The sequence below is a fragment of the Parambassis ranga genome, chromosome 2 (assembly GCF_900634625.1).
Source record: "Parambassis ranga chromosome 2, fParRan2.1, whole genome shotgun sequence".
Taxonomy (NCBI): Eukaryota; Metazoa; Chordata; class Actinopteri; family Ambassidae; genus Parambassis; species Parambassis ranga.
Genome location: NC_041023.1, coordinates 10,222,134 through 10,240,313, shown reverse-complemented (window position 1 = coordinate 10,240,313; position 18,180 = coordinate 10,222,134). Strand labels below are relative to the sequence as shown.

Genomic DNA, 18,180 nt, shown 5'->3' with positions numbered 1-18,180 from the left:
GTTAAAACATTGTTGTGATCTGTAACCTTTCTCTGTAATAATATGTCTTTATACATGCTAATATAAACATATATGCACACAGCCACAATCAAATTCAGTTTTAAAGTGATTTAATACAAAACTTTTGCTCTTTTTTTTCTCATACAATGTAACACTATCTGAGGTTTGACAAAAGAACACAATGACCCTGTGCAACTGATTTGCCCTAATTAATGCCAATTAGTTTTTAACAGCCAAGACCACAGACACACACATTAATTAAAAATAAACACAAGGCACTTTTGTAGTGCAGCATTGTCATCATCCCAAAATATCAACCACCCTCCCTTTTTTATATAAGCATGTACAATATAATCTTGCATAGAAAACTGTAACCCCTGAAGTGTCAATGTAGATCATATAGCTGTTTGATGCATGGCCAAGCTGTTAAGCAGCACAGGATCTCTATCGTACACCTGAATCTATGGTTTAATAGTGCTTTTAAACAACAAAGGAGTTAGGAGTCCTGTGCAGGGCGTAGGTCTTAGAAGTTAAGCGACTTATGTAAGGAGGCATGGCACATCTCCAGTAATACATATTTACCTTCCTTTTGCTGTTGATTTCTTATGAAGAAGGAAAGTCAGAGGAATGAAAGAAATATGGGCAAATACAAAAAAAACTATCTATTTTACAGTGATTATGGGCAAGTTTTTTCTATTTACATTACACAAAAGAAAGACTAGCACACATACACTCTTAATGGTTATTTAGACTTCAACCCTGAGAAGTGGGTCCACGCCTTGACTGAAAGGTACATAATGGTCTGATGAGAGGGTAAAGTTTACTACAGCCTCTACTGTCTAACAAACTGTTCTGCTACTGCCACATCAGAGAGCACACGTACGTTCTGATTCTGTTTCATCTTCATGCTCTATAATTTCAGATTTGCCCTTAGTTTTTCACCCATCATCCTCATTTTGCTTATTGATCATAATCCTCGGGCCATTGGCACATGGAGAATCCACAGAGACACCTTTTCCTGTTTCTAACAAGACTTTTGTAGAAACACACTACACATTTATACTTATACCACCATATCTGTTTTCTTTCCTCAGGTGCAACACAAACTGTCTTTCTCTTATGTCCCTCAGTCATATTCATACATGCTCAGTTTTAGGTAGATTGCCCTACCTGTTGATGTTTTTAAAACATTAGCCCATACAGCCAGTATGCAAGTGGAGTCACTTTTGTTTCTCTCAGTCACCATTTAAGGAAAACAGAGTACCAGGTCTTGGCAAACAGGCACATTCCACACTCAATGACTTGAGTTTATTTTCAGCATTTTTATATATTGTTCTTTCAAGTTTTATTACTTCTTGTGAAAATCCAGAGAAGGCTGCTGTCCCGGAGGTACTTTGGTAGTGTTGTTGGCACTTGTGGTCAGTGGTGGGTATTTGATTATCTTGCATAAAAAGTTTCCTTGTTAGAGGCTGCTCTTCCACCTTTATTAGCCCAGGCTATTCCCCATCTGTCAACAGAACAACAGGGTTAACAGTGAGTGTATATATGTCTGTGACCTCCTCTTCCTACTAGTATTATTGAGGTTTAGTACACTACAGACACTACAATCTTCTTAGCTTAATGACACTTTCATTTATTCACTCAAAACATTCCACCAGAACTGTTATTAAACATTTTTTCACTCCAGTTGCCTCATGGGAGGGATTATTGATACGTTTGTGGCCATCATTAAAAGATGGTTTAAACAGCTCAAATAACATGTAATATGCATAATTGAATAATTATGCATGAAGTTAGTTGTTTCTGTTATTATTGTTGTTGATTAAAAATTGCAAGTCAGCACTGGAACAGTTCATCACAGCTGTTAATCACTTCCAGGAGATCAAAGATGCCACTTTTTTACAAAGAGGCTGTCTGTATGCTCCAAAACTGAATGAAGCATGTGTAAATTTAATCACACTTTATACATCTCTTTATTACTATTCTTTGTGTTATATTTCTTTCCCATCTATGCTGCAGACATCCCCAATGTAGTGATGGACTACCTCAAAGCGGCTGTAGACCTTCTTCTCCTTCCTCATGCTCTCTATCCTCTTCAGCAATCCCTCCCGTTCTTGGGTGGTGCCTTGTGGACGCAGAAGTCGATTCTTTTTAAAGGAGTTATGTCTGTCCAGTCCTTTATCTCCATCACCATCTCTTTCCCCTCCTGTTTCATCACGCTCTTGTCGGTTCTTCTGGCTGTTGGCGGAGATTTGCTCCAGAATGACTTTGGTGTCATCTCGTAGGTTGCTGCTGAACAGAACAGAGCTGCCCGGTGCCTGGTATCGGGATGAGACTGATGTGCCAGTTGATGGCTTGTGATTGGCTGTGATTTGATCAGCAGAAGTAGATCCACTTTCTTTAGCTGATGAGGCCTGTTTTTTGCCTGATTCTTCAGCGATTTCTATGACTGGGGCCATGCCTTTATCATCTCCTGTGGACTTCTTTTCTTTTTCCTTAGGTCCCAGGAATCCCTTTAACCGCTGGGTCTGCTTCTTTAGGAAGTCAAGTGTCTTACCTTCACCCTTTCCCTCACCAAGTGTGTTAATGGATGTGTTAGATCCCATAATCTTTGGCTGTCCTTCTCTTGAGTCGTCATGTAACAGAGTTGAGGAACTATAAGAACGGCTCTTCTTCAATTCACTCTTCTCTGCATCTGTAGCATCTGTGGTCAGAATCTCCTCATCACAGGAGATACGTCGAGGATTCAGTCCCTTGAACTTCACTGGATCCTTCTTGAATATTTTAGGCGAAGGAAGTGGCTTTAGAGACTTGAAGATATCTTTCTTTTGACCTTCTGATGCTTTCTCCTCTTTCTGAGGTTGCAATGTCTCTGAAGGCTTCAAGGAGCTTACAGAAGATTTGCCAAATATAATTGGTGGTTTCGATGAACTTGTTGAAGGTCTGCGAGATAGCTCCGCTAGTTTTGCTGAGATGTCTGGCTTTTTTGGTTCTGATTCTACTGAACTGACAGAGACAGCAGGGATTTGTGGAGTTGTTGTAGTGGTGACAGTAGGTTTATTTGAAAGGTCTGGCTTTTTTTCAGCAGGCTCTGAAGCTTTTAGCGATGACTCTGTCTCCATTTTTGAGGCATTCCTTTTAGCAGCAAGGTCTTTGAAATATTGCAGTCGACTAGCAGGGTCATTCATGTTAAGAAATGATGATCCTATTACTTCAGATTTTTCAACGGTATTTGCCTTTACATCCTGATTTGGTTTTTGAGATTCTTCTTTTAGCTTTTTCTCATCTTTCAGTTGTATCTCCTTTTGCTCTAGCTGTTTCTCTGTTTCTTCTTTCTGTTTTTCTTCCTTTTGTTTCTCCTTTTCTCTTTCCTCAGCTTTCTTTCGCCACTCAAAAGGCTCACGAGACAATGACCTCCTCTTCTCTAGGATCTGAGCCACAATTGAGGAAGTGCGTACACTGTCCAACTCCTCATCTTCCTCAGTTGCTGGTTTCAGACCTAAGCCACCACTGTGCATCTCTGCTTTGGAAGATGAGAAAATAAGTGAAGAACGAAGGCGGGAGCTGCGTTGAAGGTGTGGGTTAATGCGTGAGCGGAATGACTCGTGTTTCGACAGAAGGAACTCTGGTGCCTCTTTAACCTCCACATCCACACCCGCCCCCCTCACTGCCACCCTTTCTGGGTCTCCTTCCTTTTCCTTCTCCACCTCCCTCTCTTTTTTGTCCAGTACAGATGATCTTAAATCACTAAACGAGGGACGCAGATCCTTTGAAGATCCTGTTGTTGTTAGTACAGGATCCTTACTGGTATCCTCAGGTAGTTTGGGCTTTCCAAAGCGTGGTCTCAGGATATCTGGTCTGGGTTTGAGGGGAACAGTTGGTGGCTCCTTTATTCCAAAGCGTGGAGCTGAACTTTCAGTTGCAGTTGGTTGCTGTGATGGTGTAGGCTCCTCAAAAGCATCAGGCCCCATAGGTTGAGCTAAACCTTCTTCTCCACTGTCCTCATAAGTGCTAAGATAGGAGTGGATTCTCCAGCTCCTCATGCCTTGTTTTGCACTTGCATCATCATCATCATCTTCCTGATCAGATTGTTTGTGAAACGGTTTCTTCTCTGGTGGGTGGGGCTGCGTTGGTGAGCTCTCACAGGCATACGCCTGACCTATGGTTGGCCTCTTATGAGTGGATCCTCCTCCATACCTCCCAGCTAATGGAGGGGCCTGGAGCCCATCAGGTCCTCTCAGGTCTTCAGATGAAAAGTAGTCTGTGCCATAGTTTCCAGGTGGAGGTTCCAAATCAGAGCGATAGCTTGAATCTGAATGCTGGTCAATGGAGAGGTGTGGAGGGCGTCCTCGAAGTCTGTCGTAGTGCCCATGGCCAGAACCTGGCCCTGGCCCTTCACTGTAGTAATGGCTACTTTGAATCTGCTCCCTATAAAAACAAAATACAGTGGTTGTTATTTGTTTCATAATATAACAATTAAATAAACAGGCATATAAAAACATATTACGTAAACATATTACGAGTAATACCTGTGGAAATTGCTCTCCTCCAGATTGTTCATGACTCTTTGCTTCATGTATTGTCTTGCAGAGGAGTAATTTTCCTGTGTTCCTTCTGCATAGCTGTGCCTATTATAGGCACTGGTACTCAACTCCATTTGCCTGGACACTATGGACCTCCCTTGCTCCAGGAACGATTGCTGCAGACGAAACTGTTGTTGTGAATACTTCCCAATTGTTATTCCTGCCCCAGGTTCAATAGTGTGACGAAATGGGTCATTTCTCCGGAAAGGAAGCACAGGGTTACGATCAGAGTCCCCATAAGGGAAAGCAGGGAGAATCTCTGGCTGTCGTCTGTAACCTATGGGGTTACGCAAAGACTGGGTCCTTTTCAAACCTAACTGGCTGCTCAGGAAACTGCTGGCGCTGCTAGTGTCGGACACAGCAAGTGGTGCATTGGATGGGTCAATGACTAGAGGCTCTGACTGAGCAAAGAGGATACGAAACTCCTCATCGAAGGTTGCAACTAGTGCCCCAAGGAAAAGGTGGGCGATGCAGCGGTGGATCTTCTCATAGGACCACATGAAACTAAAACAAATAATAGTATTAGATTTTTTAGATAAATAGTATCAAAGTGTAGTTGTAATTAAAAATGTATGGTAGTCACCTGTAGTTCCCACTGAGCACAGCCCTGCAGTCAGACAACAGGAAGCGATCTTTCACCTGCCCCTTGAAGGATTTTCCCGTCCTGGAATAATATGTTATTCCTGCCACAGTCCTGACACGCATCATCTATAACATCATAATGTAAATAGGGGCCTTAGTGACAACATGTTTTACACTGTGTTATAAATACATATGACAAATGCCACAGGGTAGTTCGAGGAAATGTAATGAAAAGTCACTCACAGGAATTAGGTCCAGGTTGACTTTGCAGTTGATGACCATAGAGACAAAGTGATGAGCTTCGTGCTCATCCAATAGTATATAAACAGGAACGTGGCGTGCAGCTGCATCCAGTAGGTCAGCAAAAATGTCAACATCTGTGAATATGTCCATCACTACAGCAATAACCTGAAGCAGAGAAGCAAACACTAGAAATGTAGTCACCATTTGTTTAGTAGGCATAGTGCTGCAACAACCGAACTTTTATGTAATTTTTAGAACAGCAGTAGCAGCTGTTCATTATTTAATAGCAATAAAAGATAAAAGCACAAAACACCATTCATGTGTACACGTTTATGTAAAATTCACATTTTACTACTCTGTGGATTCATCTAAAACACATTTGCATAACACAGTACAGAAAGATTTATAACCTGTTCTGTGAACCTGCCTGTTGAAACATTTGGTTCATGCCTGTAAGACAATTTACAGTAAACCACAGAAATGGAGGACACATAGATGTGACCCACCACAAAAACAGGTTTGACTGCTTGTCACATTTAGCATCTACACTTAAATAAATTTTCACTTTAGCTGTAAGTCAAGTAGTTAGGATAATTTGAAAGGTCGTGCTGGAAAAGTTAGTGAAAGGAGATTAAAAATTAGATTAAACTCTAGCCCACAAACACTTGTTTGGCAGAATTTTATCTTTCCCCTTATTTTTAAAAGATAACTTGAGCAAGTACAGTTAAGTCAGCAAGAAGAGATATGGATAACATGTGCTCCCACCCATCTGCTTTTAAAGTTCCAGTGCAGAACATATGTACATAGATGAACTGAATGTACTGAAATCAGGTTTCTGGTCTCGCCCTCCTTTTTACTTACTTGGCGCGCATTCTTGATGAGTCTCCGCGCTTGCTCCTTGATGCTTGGCATATCTGGGTCGGATGGGTTGACCAGTGTGGTGACCTCTGTGGGTCCAACAAAGCTCTGCTGAGGCAGTGGCCAGCCCAAGTCCAATCCTGGGGCCGCCAGGTCGGACTGCATTGGCCAGTAGGTGTCAGAGGAGCCATCAGCATCATAACCTCCCTCATGATAAGTCAGCTCTAAGATCCCTGAGGACTGGTTGGGTGCTTGGATGGTGCTCTTGATATGTTCAATTTCTGACTGGGCCAGGAAGCCGACCACATCTTCAGTCTGGAGGAATTCATAGTAACCCTGGTGGGATGACAGGAATGTACAAATGTTCAAGTTGCTCACAAAACCAGGGTATTCTACATTCCTATATTTTTAATAAGCATGTAAAAAAGACGGTAAACAGTGTAGTTACCTGTATGTCATTTTCTATCAGAGCATCAATAGCCAAACGATACGCCTCACGGTAGTGCGGTGGCAGGTAGTTTGGATCAAGGGGGTTATCACCAAATGATGAACTTTGAGACCGATGTGCCATTGTTGCAGAGTAGTGGTGTCAAATGTCAAAGCTCAGAGGTCAGGATGGAGGAATTTGAACCTGAGCAGAAACATAACTTGTCTGTGAGGGAGAGAATATATTTTTCTAAGAAAGTAGATACACAGTTGAATACACAGTAGAATACATTTGGTTATATAGGACCAGTCACATTGTGGATGGTCATTTTGTGGGTGCACACACTGTAAATAACCACATTCATAGTTCACAATAATTATAATTCAACTAAATATCCCTTTGGGTGGTGAGAGCGGAAGAAAGCATTGTGTCTGGATACACAGGCAGGCAGATTAGGTCAACCAGTTACACAAGGCATTTATTGCTGCTGAGTCAAAGCCAACATGGTAAGCTTAAGAAGTACATGTTGTCAGAGGTGTGTGACAGACTTTGCCTTTTAAGATTTTCTGTCACAGTTCAGCACAGAAAGATATTATTTGGACAGGGCACACACTAAGAGTTAGTATGATCTCAGTTCTGATGCTCCTTAATAGCCTAGTCAGAGCAGTGTTCAGCAACAATCCAGAACAAAGAAACAAGACAAAATACAATAAGAGGAAGAGCGAAGAAAGGCAAAATTCGAGGAAGAAGGCTGAGGAGAGAAAGGCATTAGGAGGTGTAGCGACAGGTTCTGTCATATCTCTGCCCAGCAGTCCTGTCATGTTGTTGCGTCATGCTTCATGTTCCTACTTAGACCTCATCACCGCCTGAGCTGCCTGAAACGCATTTTATTGCTAGGACAGGAACATTGTTGCATAACATTTTGAGAATGTACTGAGAGAAGAGAATAATCAAATTTAGTAATCACTTTGCAGATCCTCTGACCTTAAGAGTTTTGCATTGCTCACATGCTTTCATTAGTGGATGAATAAAACCATTAGATACAACAATTACAATTGCAGCAACCGCAGCAAACAAGCAAAAGCAGTAGTGTCACAATGTATCTATTTATCCTTTGGTCAGTTAAATAGAGTATGAAGTTTGTGTTGTTTGAAATTACTACTAATTAAAATGTAAGCAGTGCTGGAATAAGTAAATATATATAAATAGTAAATATACTTAAGTACTGTACTCAGTATTTATTGTTTCCAGGCACCTTTTTTTATTACTTCATCTCAGAAGTAAACTTTTTACACCACTACTGTCATTTGTGTTACTGGTTGTTTCACAAATTAAGATTTTTTTCATGCTAACGTGAAAAACTTTAAACTATTTAAAACTGCTACAATACTTTTAGTTAATGATGTGAACACATTCTTCACCCCTGAATATAATTCATCATAAGAGGATAAGTGTTATATGATATATGATAATATATGTTATATAAACCATCACCTGAGGCAACCGGGACACCAAGTCACTTATATTTAAAGTAATATGGTAAACCTCAATAAAATTTTCAAATCAAGAAGTGTATAGTCCTACGGCTGATTGACAGTCTGATTAAATGATCAGGGTGTGTGCAACCTGAGGTCTGAGTGGGTTTGTGAGTAAGCATTTTGTGCTTGTGTGTGATGTGTTTCTGTAAACTTCCATGGGCCTGGTGGTGATAGCAAAGGTTCCAAGTCCTACCCACCAATAACTGGGAGAACCCGGCTTACTCACCGACCTGGTGAGTCATCCAGTAGCCTGGTCTGGCATAGCCTGGGGATAACTTGCATCAGACTGCTGTGCGGTGATTCATCTTTCAAAATGGCTGACATCCTGTTTCCTTACTCATTTTGACCCATAGAATTTAACTTTGTGGTGTGCTGTTCCCTTCCATGTTCCATGGTGGGCAAGGAGGAATGTTATACACACACACTGGTTGCATTTTTTAGTGCCCAGTTTCTAAAATGGTGCATCTGGTTTGTTCTTTGAAGTAGTTCTTTTGTGCCATCTGTATACAGATGAACTGCACTGACCCTGCAGTATAGTACATATCAGAGAACATCTGATCAAAGCTGAAATTATGCACCTGTCTGTGCAGATTCTAATGTTTTTGTCAGAGTAGATGCCCTTTACTGCTGTGATACTGCATAACTGAATTTCAGTTATTCCCACTAATGATTAATAGACTGCCGTAACCTTGATAAATCAGTTTGTATAGAAAGTCAGTTTACCAGAGGTTCCTGAGGGTTCTATATTGTCAAATTTGACTATTACTTGTATTAATATTATTACCAGTGTGTTAGGGGGATTACAGCATTACAGTGCAGCATGCTTACTTCTGTCTTCAAAATTAATCCAAACACCATCCAAGCTAGCTCTCCAGTGGAATAGTACTTTAGCAGAATGTATATCTTAGATCCATCCAGATCCATCCATTGCATCCAGCTGGGTACAATTAGCTTGGTTGCTCGATAATGTTAACTAGTTACTAATTCATCAAATGCATCAAAGCTAGTCTACCTAATCAAACATGTCGAGGGCTGTCTGGTTAAGTGGCTTGTTATTATGGCCAACAACTTTTTAAACCTTTAATTTGATCATTCAAATAGTGGGACAATTACAAAAGAAAATGTTATTAATACAACCTGGGGTGAATATGACCTAAATGGGTGACTCAACAATCCAGTTGCACTACACAGGGCCTGGGGGAGTTCTTATTCCTCCTGACCTCTGGATCACTGCAGAATGAAGCAACAGAAGAATACCACAATGGACGAAGAAGAAGCCTTTCCCTACTTTCCCCACCTCACCTGAAATACTGGTAGGATATTCAAACAAATACTGTGGCTTTGTTTGTTGTTATAGCAACTGCAGTACACATCAAACTGCAGAAAGTGACACATGATGATCAAGATCTCCGTCTCTCTGTTCTTCCTTTAGTTATAAAGGTTTCTGTTGTCCACACGGGGACCTGAATGCACCATAAACAAAGCCAGAGTGAAACACTAAACCAGCACAGGGCAGCAAGAGACTGCAGCTACACAAGAATTGCCATCCCAATATTCAGATGTGCCTAATGTTTGCTCACTAGGCGTGTAAATGCTCCATTCTCAGCATTCCTGTGTGAACACTAACATGAGATGAGCGAGAGAGACGCTAAACTCTGAGAGAGGAAAAAATGTTATCTGTCTTGACATGTGAATCAGAGAAATAGGCCTGAGGAGATGCAAAACTATCAAGAACAAACTCTATGTTCTGTTTTCTCACACACACACACACACATCGGAACACACCTCACTAAACAAACACTGCATTGATCCGGCATACCTCTTCTTTGGTCAATTCATTTTGTGCGATAATTCGTGTGTAAGAACAGAATGCCTGAAAACAGGTTTGTATAGATGAGCCAGTCATCTCCTGATGCTCCTGTCAAGATCTTTCAGTGCCACTTCTGTCAGATCAGCACATACACAAACTTGGATAAGTGCAAACACAGAGCACAGCTTGTCTCTCTTTATATCATCACACCTCTGCGCAACTGTTGAATGCCACACAAAAGACGGCCAAAGGTCAGATGAATGCACGCTGTGTGTGAGAACACAGGACGGCACATATCCTCCCTCTTTTCTAGCAGAATTTTACACAGTAGCATTGCTAGAAAAACTGGTCCGCTGTAGTCCCCCCCCCTCATCATTTGTTCCAACTACTTTAGGCCCTGTGGTCAAGTCAAATGGAAAACCAAGCAATGAAGGCATAAAACTATTTCTTCTTCTCACTCCTACATGAGTTACCACACCTTCACTCGCAGACCTTGACCTTTTAGTAACATATGCATTGCAAACAAACTTCTGAATGGGATACCATATGGCTTGTGTGACAAGATGAAATCTATAATAAGAAGAAGCACACATGCAAAGACACACCACAAAAAGCTGGCACTCCAAAATTTCCCCCCACAAATTATAAACACATGTTAGTTCTATTCCTACGCTGTGACTCACTGTGAATAAATCGAGGCAAAGCCTTTCTAGGTGAAGTTTAAATCAATACATTCGTCATTTGAGTCAAAGAACCCAGTTGTTGTAAAGATGCTATAGGAGCCAGTCAGACTGTGAATACATGTGCTAGATGTTCTCCTTGCTCAACAGGTAAGGCTTGATTAGAAGGCTGGGGCAGTGTGTTATTAGAGTTTAATAACAGTGAACAACAATGCTCAAGCATTCTGCCATGACAGCTTGTAAAAGAGTCTGTATTTTATGTATTATTTTTGCACACTAAAACTATGCCTCTCTCACAAGTAGCTGTTTGTCCCTCTCCTAAACGTCATTGTCAGTGTGCTCTTACAACACCACTGTTGAGTGCACAGCAGCTTCCTGCATGACTTAATCCTCTACAAACTTCAGACAGCTGATGAGGAAAGTGGCCGCATTTCACTTTTATATGACAGAATAGAATAGATTATGTTAAAAGATGAATAGAGTAGAATAAGATACACTGTCTAAATAGAATAGAATAGAATAGAATAGAATAGAATGGGATTATGTTTAAAATGAGACACAAAGTAGACATAATAAGGATACTGTTGGAGGACATAATGAGGATTCAGTCAGAGAATAATTCACCAGAACAGAGCGATAGAACAGAATAGACTCTTTGTAAATAGTTCTTTTGTCCCACATTGCATTTCACCGTTGGTCAATATTTCCACTCCGTACCTCTCTGTGCTGCAGAACCTGTCTCCTCTCTTCTCTTTGTACTGTCGGTACCTCGTTCCCCGGTAAAACCCTAGTGTGTGTGTGTGTCTCCTTCCTGTCCGTACGTCACATTCCTCGAATCGGACCTGAACACCACCCAAATCTAAATCCACCCTCCGGTGTGCACCTTCTACGGCCAGCGGGAAACAGGTCAGTAGACGCGGTGCAGCGGCGCTACGCGGACTCCAGGCCCGGGCTGAGCGCTTCTCTCGGGGATGCGTAAACTTTGGGAAGCCGCCGCCACTACACTGAGAGCGGTGAACGAGGAAGGAGCGGGGCGACTCCTGCGAGGCAGGGCTTTCCCACCGGTGAGACTCCTCCCAGGCCAGTTGATCACTGGGAACACAGGACCGTTGGAAACTCTGTCCTAGAGGCACATTTCAAAAGTAGCCTGTATGTAATCATGATGCTGTATCATCGGAGACAGCTTCTCTGCTCTAAACCTTTTTGTGTGTTTGCACCAGGCAGCATTTTTAAAACCTTTTTTTCTTCTTCTTGCACATTGCTAACAGGTTCTTCTGATTTGAATATTGGACAATGGACAATGCTGAGATGTTGAATGGTCACTGCCCCACTTCTTCCCCAGGAGCCCCATAGACTTGTGGTGCCACCATGACCTCACAGACCTCTGTTTAAATCAATGGCAATCTTGTTGTCATTGTGTTATCAAAACATTGTTTAGTTTATTGACCTATTACAAAGTAGTGAATTTACCTGAAAAATGCTACTGATACCAGTGTTGGACCAAATCTGACTGAAGCATGGGGTCTGTGCCCCTCCCCTTTAATTAAAGACCTTTTCAGAGAAACCTCTTTGCCTTAGTTACAAGTGTTTTGGTTTCTTTATAGACCATGTTCCCCTATGAAACACTGTAATGAGTCACCTTTTGTTTTTCTCCATGGCAAACACATGCAGAATCAGCAGACAGCCGTAGAAGTTCCTGTTTTTTTTACATGAATCTTTGAGTCTTGATTTGCTAAAAGCCGCATAGCACAGTGAATTTGATCACACTCTGATCCAGGCTCACTGTCTTTGAGTTCATCTATATATCTCCTTGTTGTAGTATGATTTATGAAGGACTGTTAGAAATGTTGTCCACTTTGCTTTCTCTCAGCAGTAACCAGGTGTATTACAGGTAGACTTATACACCACTGTGTGTGTGTGTGTGCACGTCAGTACCTGAAACACCTCTTATCTCGAAGACCACACCTTGATAGCACAGACTCATGGGTGTGTGTTTAGTCCTGCACCTATGGGTGTGCCTCCTGAGCATCCATTTCCTAATCTGATATGCACCCACACATGCGCGCGCACACACACACACACACACTGCAGAGGCCATAAATTGAGCCCTTGCTCGGCCTGTTTACTAGTTCATTCAAATGTAAAACTCTCACACTGAAAATATTCTACAAGCAGCTGTGTGTGTGTGTGTTTTATCAGTGGACCGTGACACTGCAACACTGTGTGTATGAAATGATGGAAGTGCCATGAGAGAAAGTACCACAAGTATCTGCAACAACAACAAGCTCTGATAACAAACGTGCAGGTATAAAAACGCTGAGACGCAGGGTGCGGCCGCTCCAAGGAATGTGCTCGAGGCATCTTACCCCACCCAGCCTCCTTCTCCCTCCCTTGCCCTCACCCCCCCTCTCCCTCTCTCTCTCTCTCCCACATACACACACTCTGTGCTCCTCGCCCTGCCCCTCTCTCCTCCCTCTCTGAGTCACCTCGCAGCCTCTGAACAGGTACGCAGGTCCAGGCAGGAACTAAATCCTGGATTGCACATGTAATCTGTTTAAATTCAAAGCAAGCTTTATTAATAAAGCTGTATTGTTAGGGAATTCTATGTTTAGTGAAATTGAAAAATGTAAACAGAGTTATCATGATCAATTATCCCTTATATTACAACCACACACAATTACTTTGTAGGTTTGTGAATAATGTAAGTGAATAATGTTGGAAACATCAGCTGCATTCCTTCATAACTGTTCACACTGGTTAATTAACATGGTTATCGCTGAAGTGTTAGTGACCTTTTAAAACTGGTCTTGCAGGGTGCTTCAGGGATCAGAGGTGGTAACCTGCTCCTCGCTGATACAGATCTGCAGACTTCATCTGTTCTGGGCCTGCTGCTTCAAAGGATAAACCTAAATCGACCTGTTGTGTGTATTGTGACAGGTGTTACACACTGTGTCCTCTCTCTCTTTGTGTTTCAGAGACTTCAGAGAAAAGAGTGAGATGATTGATAATGAGACAAATGCAGGTTAATTCTGTGGCTCAGTGCACCTGGAACAAGGCTGCAGGTCGATCTTATTGCAGAGCACTTTCTACTGATGTAGCTTTTGTTCTGTGTTTTTATTTAACCGCCACACATTTGCCTTACTAATGTAGAACCGCAATACAAAGAGCTAACTCTTGTCTGTCTTCTTTTTGCCGTCTCTACCTTGTGTCTCTGTGAGCTTTTCCCAGCATGCTTTTCTCACGTTGTAATGTCACACCTGAGTATAAGGTGACTCTCTGGAGCCTGAGGCTTTGAGGTCATCTTTACACCACTGTGCCGGGAGGAAAGGTGCACACGCACGTTCACTTTACCACTGAACTGGGCACTGCACTGAATTTATTCATTACCAGCCACTGTATAATGATGTGTGTCCCTCACCGAGGACAAGATGTTTAGCTTCATTAGCTAATAGACAAGAGCGTAGTATAGGATGTGTGTGGAATTGAGAGACCTGATTACATAATTGTATGTGTGTGTGCTTGAACCTGAGCCTGAGCCTGATGTATTTTCAGCGGACTTGTTAGACATGTGTCAAACAAGTCCATTTTCAGTGCTGGGTGGGGCTCATGTAGAAGGAAAGTCCCAACAGTGTATGCACAGTTTGTCATTCGCAACGTGTGTCATAAAGACAGGGAGAGAGAGAATGACAGACCAGCATCACTGCATACCTTGGGCAGGTGTAGTTATTTTGATGCTATTATTACTTCAGTTGTGTCGGTAATGATTATTTAGGAAACAACTCCTCAGACATGATATCAAGTCTGAGCAGACACAAGTCTGATTTATTGAAGCTTGACGTCACAAAGCCCCAAAGCCTGGCATAACTTCCTGCTACTACTCTTACATTATAGTGTTAAAGTTGACATTTAAAACAGAAAACAACAATAACATTTGCAGACATTTTTTATTGCGACAGTTCGGGTGATGTTTACAAAGGGTTCTGTGAAGGCTTGGTCTCTACCTTTGGACATTTTTCTTTGCTTTAAGGCCTCAGAGAACACTCTTGTATTGCGTTAAATTCTTAAAACATGTTCAGATGTAAACAAAGATGACACAGATAAATGTGTTTACAGTAATAACCTTTATGTCTGATGCAGGCTGTGAGCAGAGGACCAGCAGGTGCTGATAGTGGTGTAAATATGCCTATCTGCCACTACACAGAACTAAGAGAAGTTTGCTTTAATAAGGTTTCAGAACTAAGCTTCCTGATTATTCCAAGATTTTTTTTATAATAGTAATATTTAACTCACTAAGCCATTAAGTTCACATTTACCTGTCGAGCTTTGTCATTGCTTCAGTTAGGGCAACAGGTGTTTCCAGGAGGAGGCATTTCCCAGTACTTATAATTATAATTACCATTATTATTATTGTTGTAATTCAAGCCTGATCCTGCTTATGAGCAATCGTCTTGTGACTTGTATCAGATTTTAATATTCTTCCTGTTTTACAACAAACAGCTTTGCTGCGTTCACCAGTATAGTTTGATGTTGTACTGCCCCCTACTGGATGAACCTTAAACTGCTTCTGTCTGAACACAGTCTGTCATGTTGTAATCTGCAGTGAAAAACTGCAGAAAATACATTGCAAAGGTTCAGACACTGATATAATTAACCCCTTTATGTCCGATAAGGACTATTTTGGAAATGATCAGTTGGAGACAATAAAACAGATTTAAAAGAGAGAAAACGTTTTTTTTTTCATTTTTACACGTGCTTTTTTTAATTGCGATGGAACGCCCGTTTGTTAGCAAGTATATTAACTGATAAACACTATCATCTAAAATCAACAATAAGGACATTGACGCTGCATCACGAGATGGAAAACGAAACTGACGTTAAGTTTCGTTTTCTGGAACATCTGATGTCGCAGGATAAAAACAGAGGCTCTGGACAGAGCTGCGTTCAGAGGACACACGCCTGCATCGAAGTTTGATTTGACTTTCTGTTTCCGCTTTATTTCATTTTTCTTTTTATATTGAAACATCAGAATCAACCAGCAAAATGAGCAGATCCACAGGTAATACCCTGCACTGTTTGTTGTTAAAATAGACTGTCTGCTGTCAATGTGATGAAGTTGTTGTTTTGATCAGGAATGGAACATTTGATAAATGTAGCCTCCTTGCTGCTGTTAGCTGGGATGCCAGTAGGAATGTATCACTTTATCACCCATTAACTGTTTATTAATACTTTTATCACTTCAGCATTTGACTTTTAATGTTCCACAGCAGCATTATTATGAAGTTATCTGCTGGTCTTCCGTCAGTTTTGTATTGTTTTATCTTCATGTCTTATTTCCTCTTTCTCTCATGCAGAATGGATCCCCTCCCTGTGGTTGGACACCTTTGACGAGCTCCTGAATGAGGACAATGAGCTGGATTATGGGGATCAGTGGACTCTAAACTTTAACTACACCCAGACAAATACAGTCACCAAGGAGGAAAGGAAGAGAGGCTGGAAGATCTACAGTCACTGTGCCTTTGGAAAGTACGTGCTGCTGTGTATTTTCAATGTGTCATGAGGAGATTAAAGCTTAGAAACTTAGGAAATGCTGCTATAGGTATCAGAACTTTATAGATCATGTGATTGTGAAGTACTTTCCAAAGATATTTATTCTGTAGTGTTTTTCAATATAACACAATATAATGAAAATAATGCAACTAATATAAGAAACATGCTGGCCTATAAAATCAACATTAACTCAGGCATCTATATATATATATATATATATATATATATATATATATATATATATATATATATATATATATATATATATATAAAATTTTGGATCATATCTACTCAGGAAAGGCTGAAATGCTGGACTTATTATTGCTATTACTCTGAGAGTGGCCCTCTGCCTGTGACTCACAGTACTTTTCATGCCTCCACAGTTTCCAGTGTGACTCCTGCAGTAACACCTGGCGCTCTGCACGAGTGGTGGTGTTGTTCCGTTACCGGCTCCGGAACGACCGAGGATCTGTGATCATGAGGCCTTTTGGTCAGTCCTGTCGTAGTTGCCAAGACGATGTGTTTTATCGCCCAGGTTTCGCAGAGAAAGAGGTGGAAGAAGCTTTACTCAGGCTGTTTGCCAAAATCCGTAAGAATTGCTACGGAGAGGACGACGATAATGATGATGATGGCAGCTCACCAAGCAGCCCTACCAGGAGGACCAAGCCCCATGAGAGCGACCTGTGTGAGGCCTGCACGCAGGGCATTTGCTGTCAGGATGATGAGTAGATGCAGAGAGACTTACAGTTGTTCTTTAGGAGGGTAGTTTATGTAGTTTGCACATAACTTTTTTGTTAATGTTTCAAAGTTTATGAATTGTGTAATTTTTAATGTTTTATTTTATGTAATTTGTGGAGGCTAACTGATGGTGCAGTGGTTAACATTGGTACCACAGAGGAAGAAGGTTGCTGGTTTAAATCTGGCAGGGACCATTTAAGGTTAATTGGGGACTCCAAATTGCCTGTTAATTGAGAGTTTAAGTGTGAATGGTTGTTTTTCTCTCCATACTAGCCCTGCTAATAGACACACTACTGACCTTTTCAGGGTGTATCCAGGCTCTCACCACATTGATAGCTTCGATTTACAGCTCTAGCCCCCTGTAACGATACAGTAAGTGTGTGCTCATGAACTGACCATATTTTAGGGCTTTTAGGGATGATGATTACTTCCAAGATTTGTGTTTATATGATGGTACACATTGATAGTTTTGCACAGCTGTTGAACATGTTTCTATTGTATTTTGTTTTATATGACCTTTATATGTCTACTTTTCCACCATTCAGACGCAAACATGTTACATGTAATGATGTTATCCTTTTAAGATACAGTGATTCTCAGCTCCACCAGTGGTTTTAGACTCCAAATAGACCACACTTCACACGCGTTTAAGCGACTATAGATGTTTGGATCTTTATCTGTTAGACAGTTTCTTCAGGGAGCTGTCTGACTGGTCCAAAACACTCACAGTTTGAAGACGACACCCAAAACAGACAGCAGGAGTCACAATGAACAATGGTCCCTTCAGAGTCCTGATGTCAACATTAGAGTCAGAGTCTGGTTTTTCATGAAAAGACAGAAACAACTCAAACAGCCTGAAGCCACATGACATATGTGGAAACATTTCCAAGAAGCTTGATGCAATAAATCTGAGAAGTATCTTGAAAAACTGCATATTTTAATAGAGGAGACATTGAACATGCTTTCACAAAATATTATTTTGATATATGTACTTTCTGTCATTTGCTGATCATACAAGGTTTATTTTCAGATGTAGTATGTCAACATTACTTCAAATCTGTAAAACTCAAACAATAAAACATAGTTTTCTCTTTTTATTCTCAGCTCATTATTAAAAAATATTGTTCAAAAGTATTTCGAGATTTTTTAAATCTTCATAGTTTAATATATTTTT

At 41.0% G+C, this 18,180-nt stretch overlaps 2 protein-coding genes across 2 annotated transcripts; one reads left to right on the top strand and one right to left on the bottom strand.

Annotated features, from left to right (window-relative positions):
• Nucleotides 1-93: 93 nt before the first annotated feature.
• Nucleotides 94-11,758, bottom strand: fam83hb (family with sequence similarity 83 member Hb). The gene is made up of 8 exons (XM_028431619.1): nt 11,439-11,758; nt 6,715-6,897; nt 6,270-6,602; nt 5,409-5,573; nt 5,167-5,291; nt 4,530-5,087; nt 2,046-4,428; nt 94-1,507 (listed from the first exon to the last, which is right to left on the bottom strand). Exons 2-8 carry the CDS (start codon nt 6,835-6,837, stop codon nt 1,487-1,489), a joined length of 3,708 nt encoding a protein of 1,235 aa, XP_028287420.1. The 5' UTR covers nt 6,838-6,897; nt 11,439-11,758; the 3' UTR covers nt 94-1,486.
• Nucleotides 11,759-15,616: 3,858 nt separating this feature from the next.
• On the top strand, nt 15,617-18,103 carry LOC114432711 (receptor-transporting protein 3-like). Its single transcript, XM_028400898.1, has 3 exons — nt 15,617-15,777; nt 16,073-16,244; nt 16,652-18,103. The coding sequence occupies exons 1-3, from the start codon at nt 15,762-15,764 to the stop codon at nt 16,995-16,997; spliced, it is 534 nt and encodes a 177-aa protein (XP_028256699.1). The 5' UTR covers nt 15,617-15,761; the 3' UTR covers nt 16,998-18,103.
• The last annotated feature ends 77 nt before the right edge of the window (nt 18,104-18,180 follow it).

What these genes read in the sequence shown, in the direction of transcription:
- fam83hb (XM_028431619.1), bottom strand. Translation starts at nt 6,837, where the DNA reads ATGGCACATCGGTCTCAAAGTTCATCATTTGGTGATAACCCCCTTGAT. An exon ending in GTGCTCAGTGGGAACTACAG is followed by an intron (nt 5,088 to 5,166) that starts GTGACTACCATA and finishes TATTTGTTTTAG; the next exon opens with TTTCATGTGGTCCTATGAGA. An exon ending in GAGGAGAGCAATTTCCACAG is followed by an intron (nt 4,429 to 4,529) that starts GTATTACTCGTA and finishes TTGTTTTTATAG; the next exon opens with GGAGCAGATTCAAAGTAGCC.
- LOC114432711 (XM_028400898.1), top strand. An exon ending in AGTCACTGTGCCTTTGGAAA is followed by an intron (nt 16,245 to 16,651) that starts GTACGTGCTGCT and finishes ATGCCTCCACAG; the next exon opens with TTTCCAGTGTGACTCCTGCA.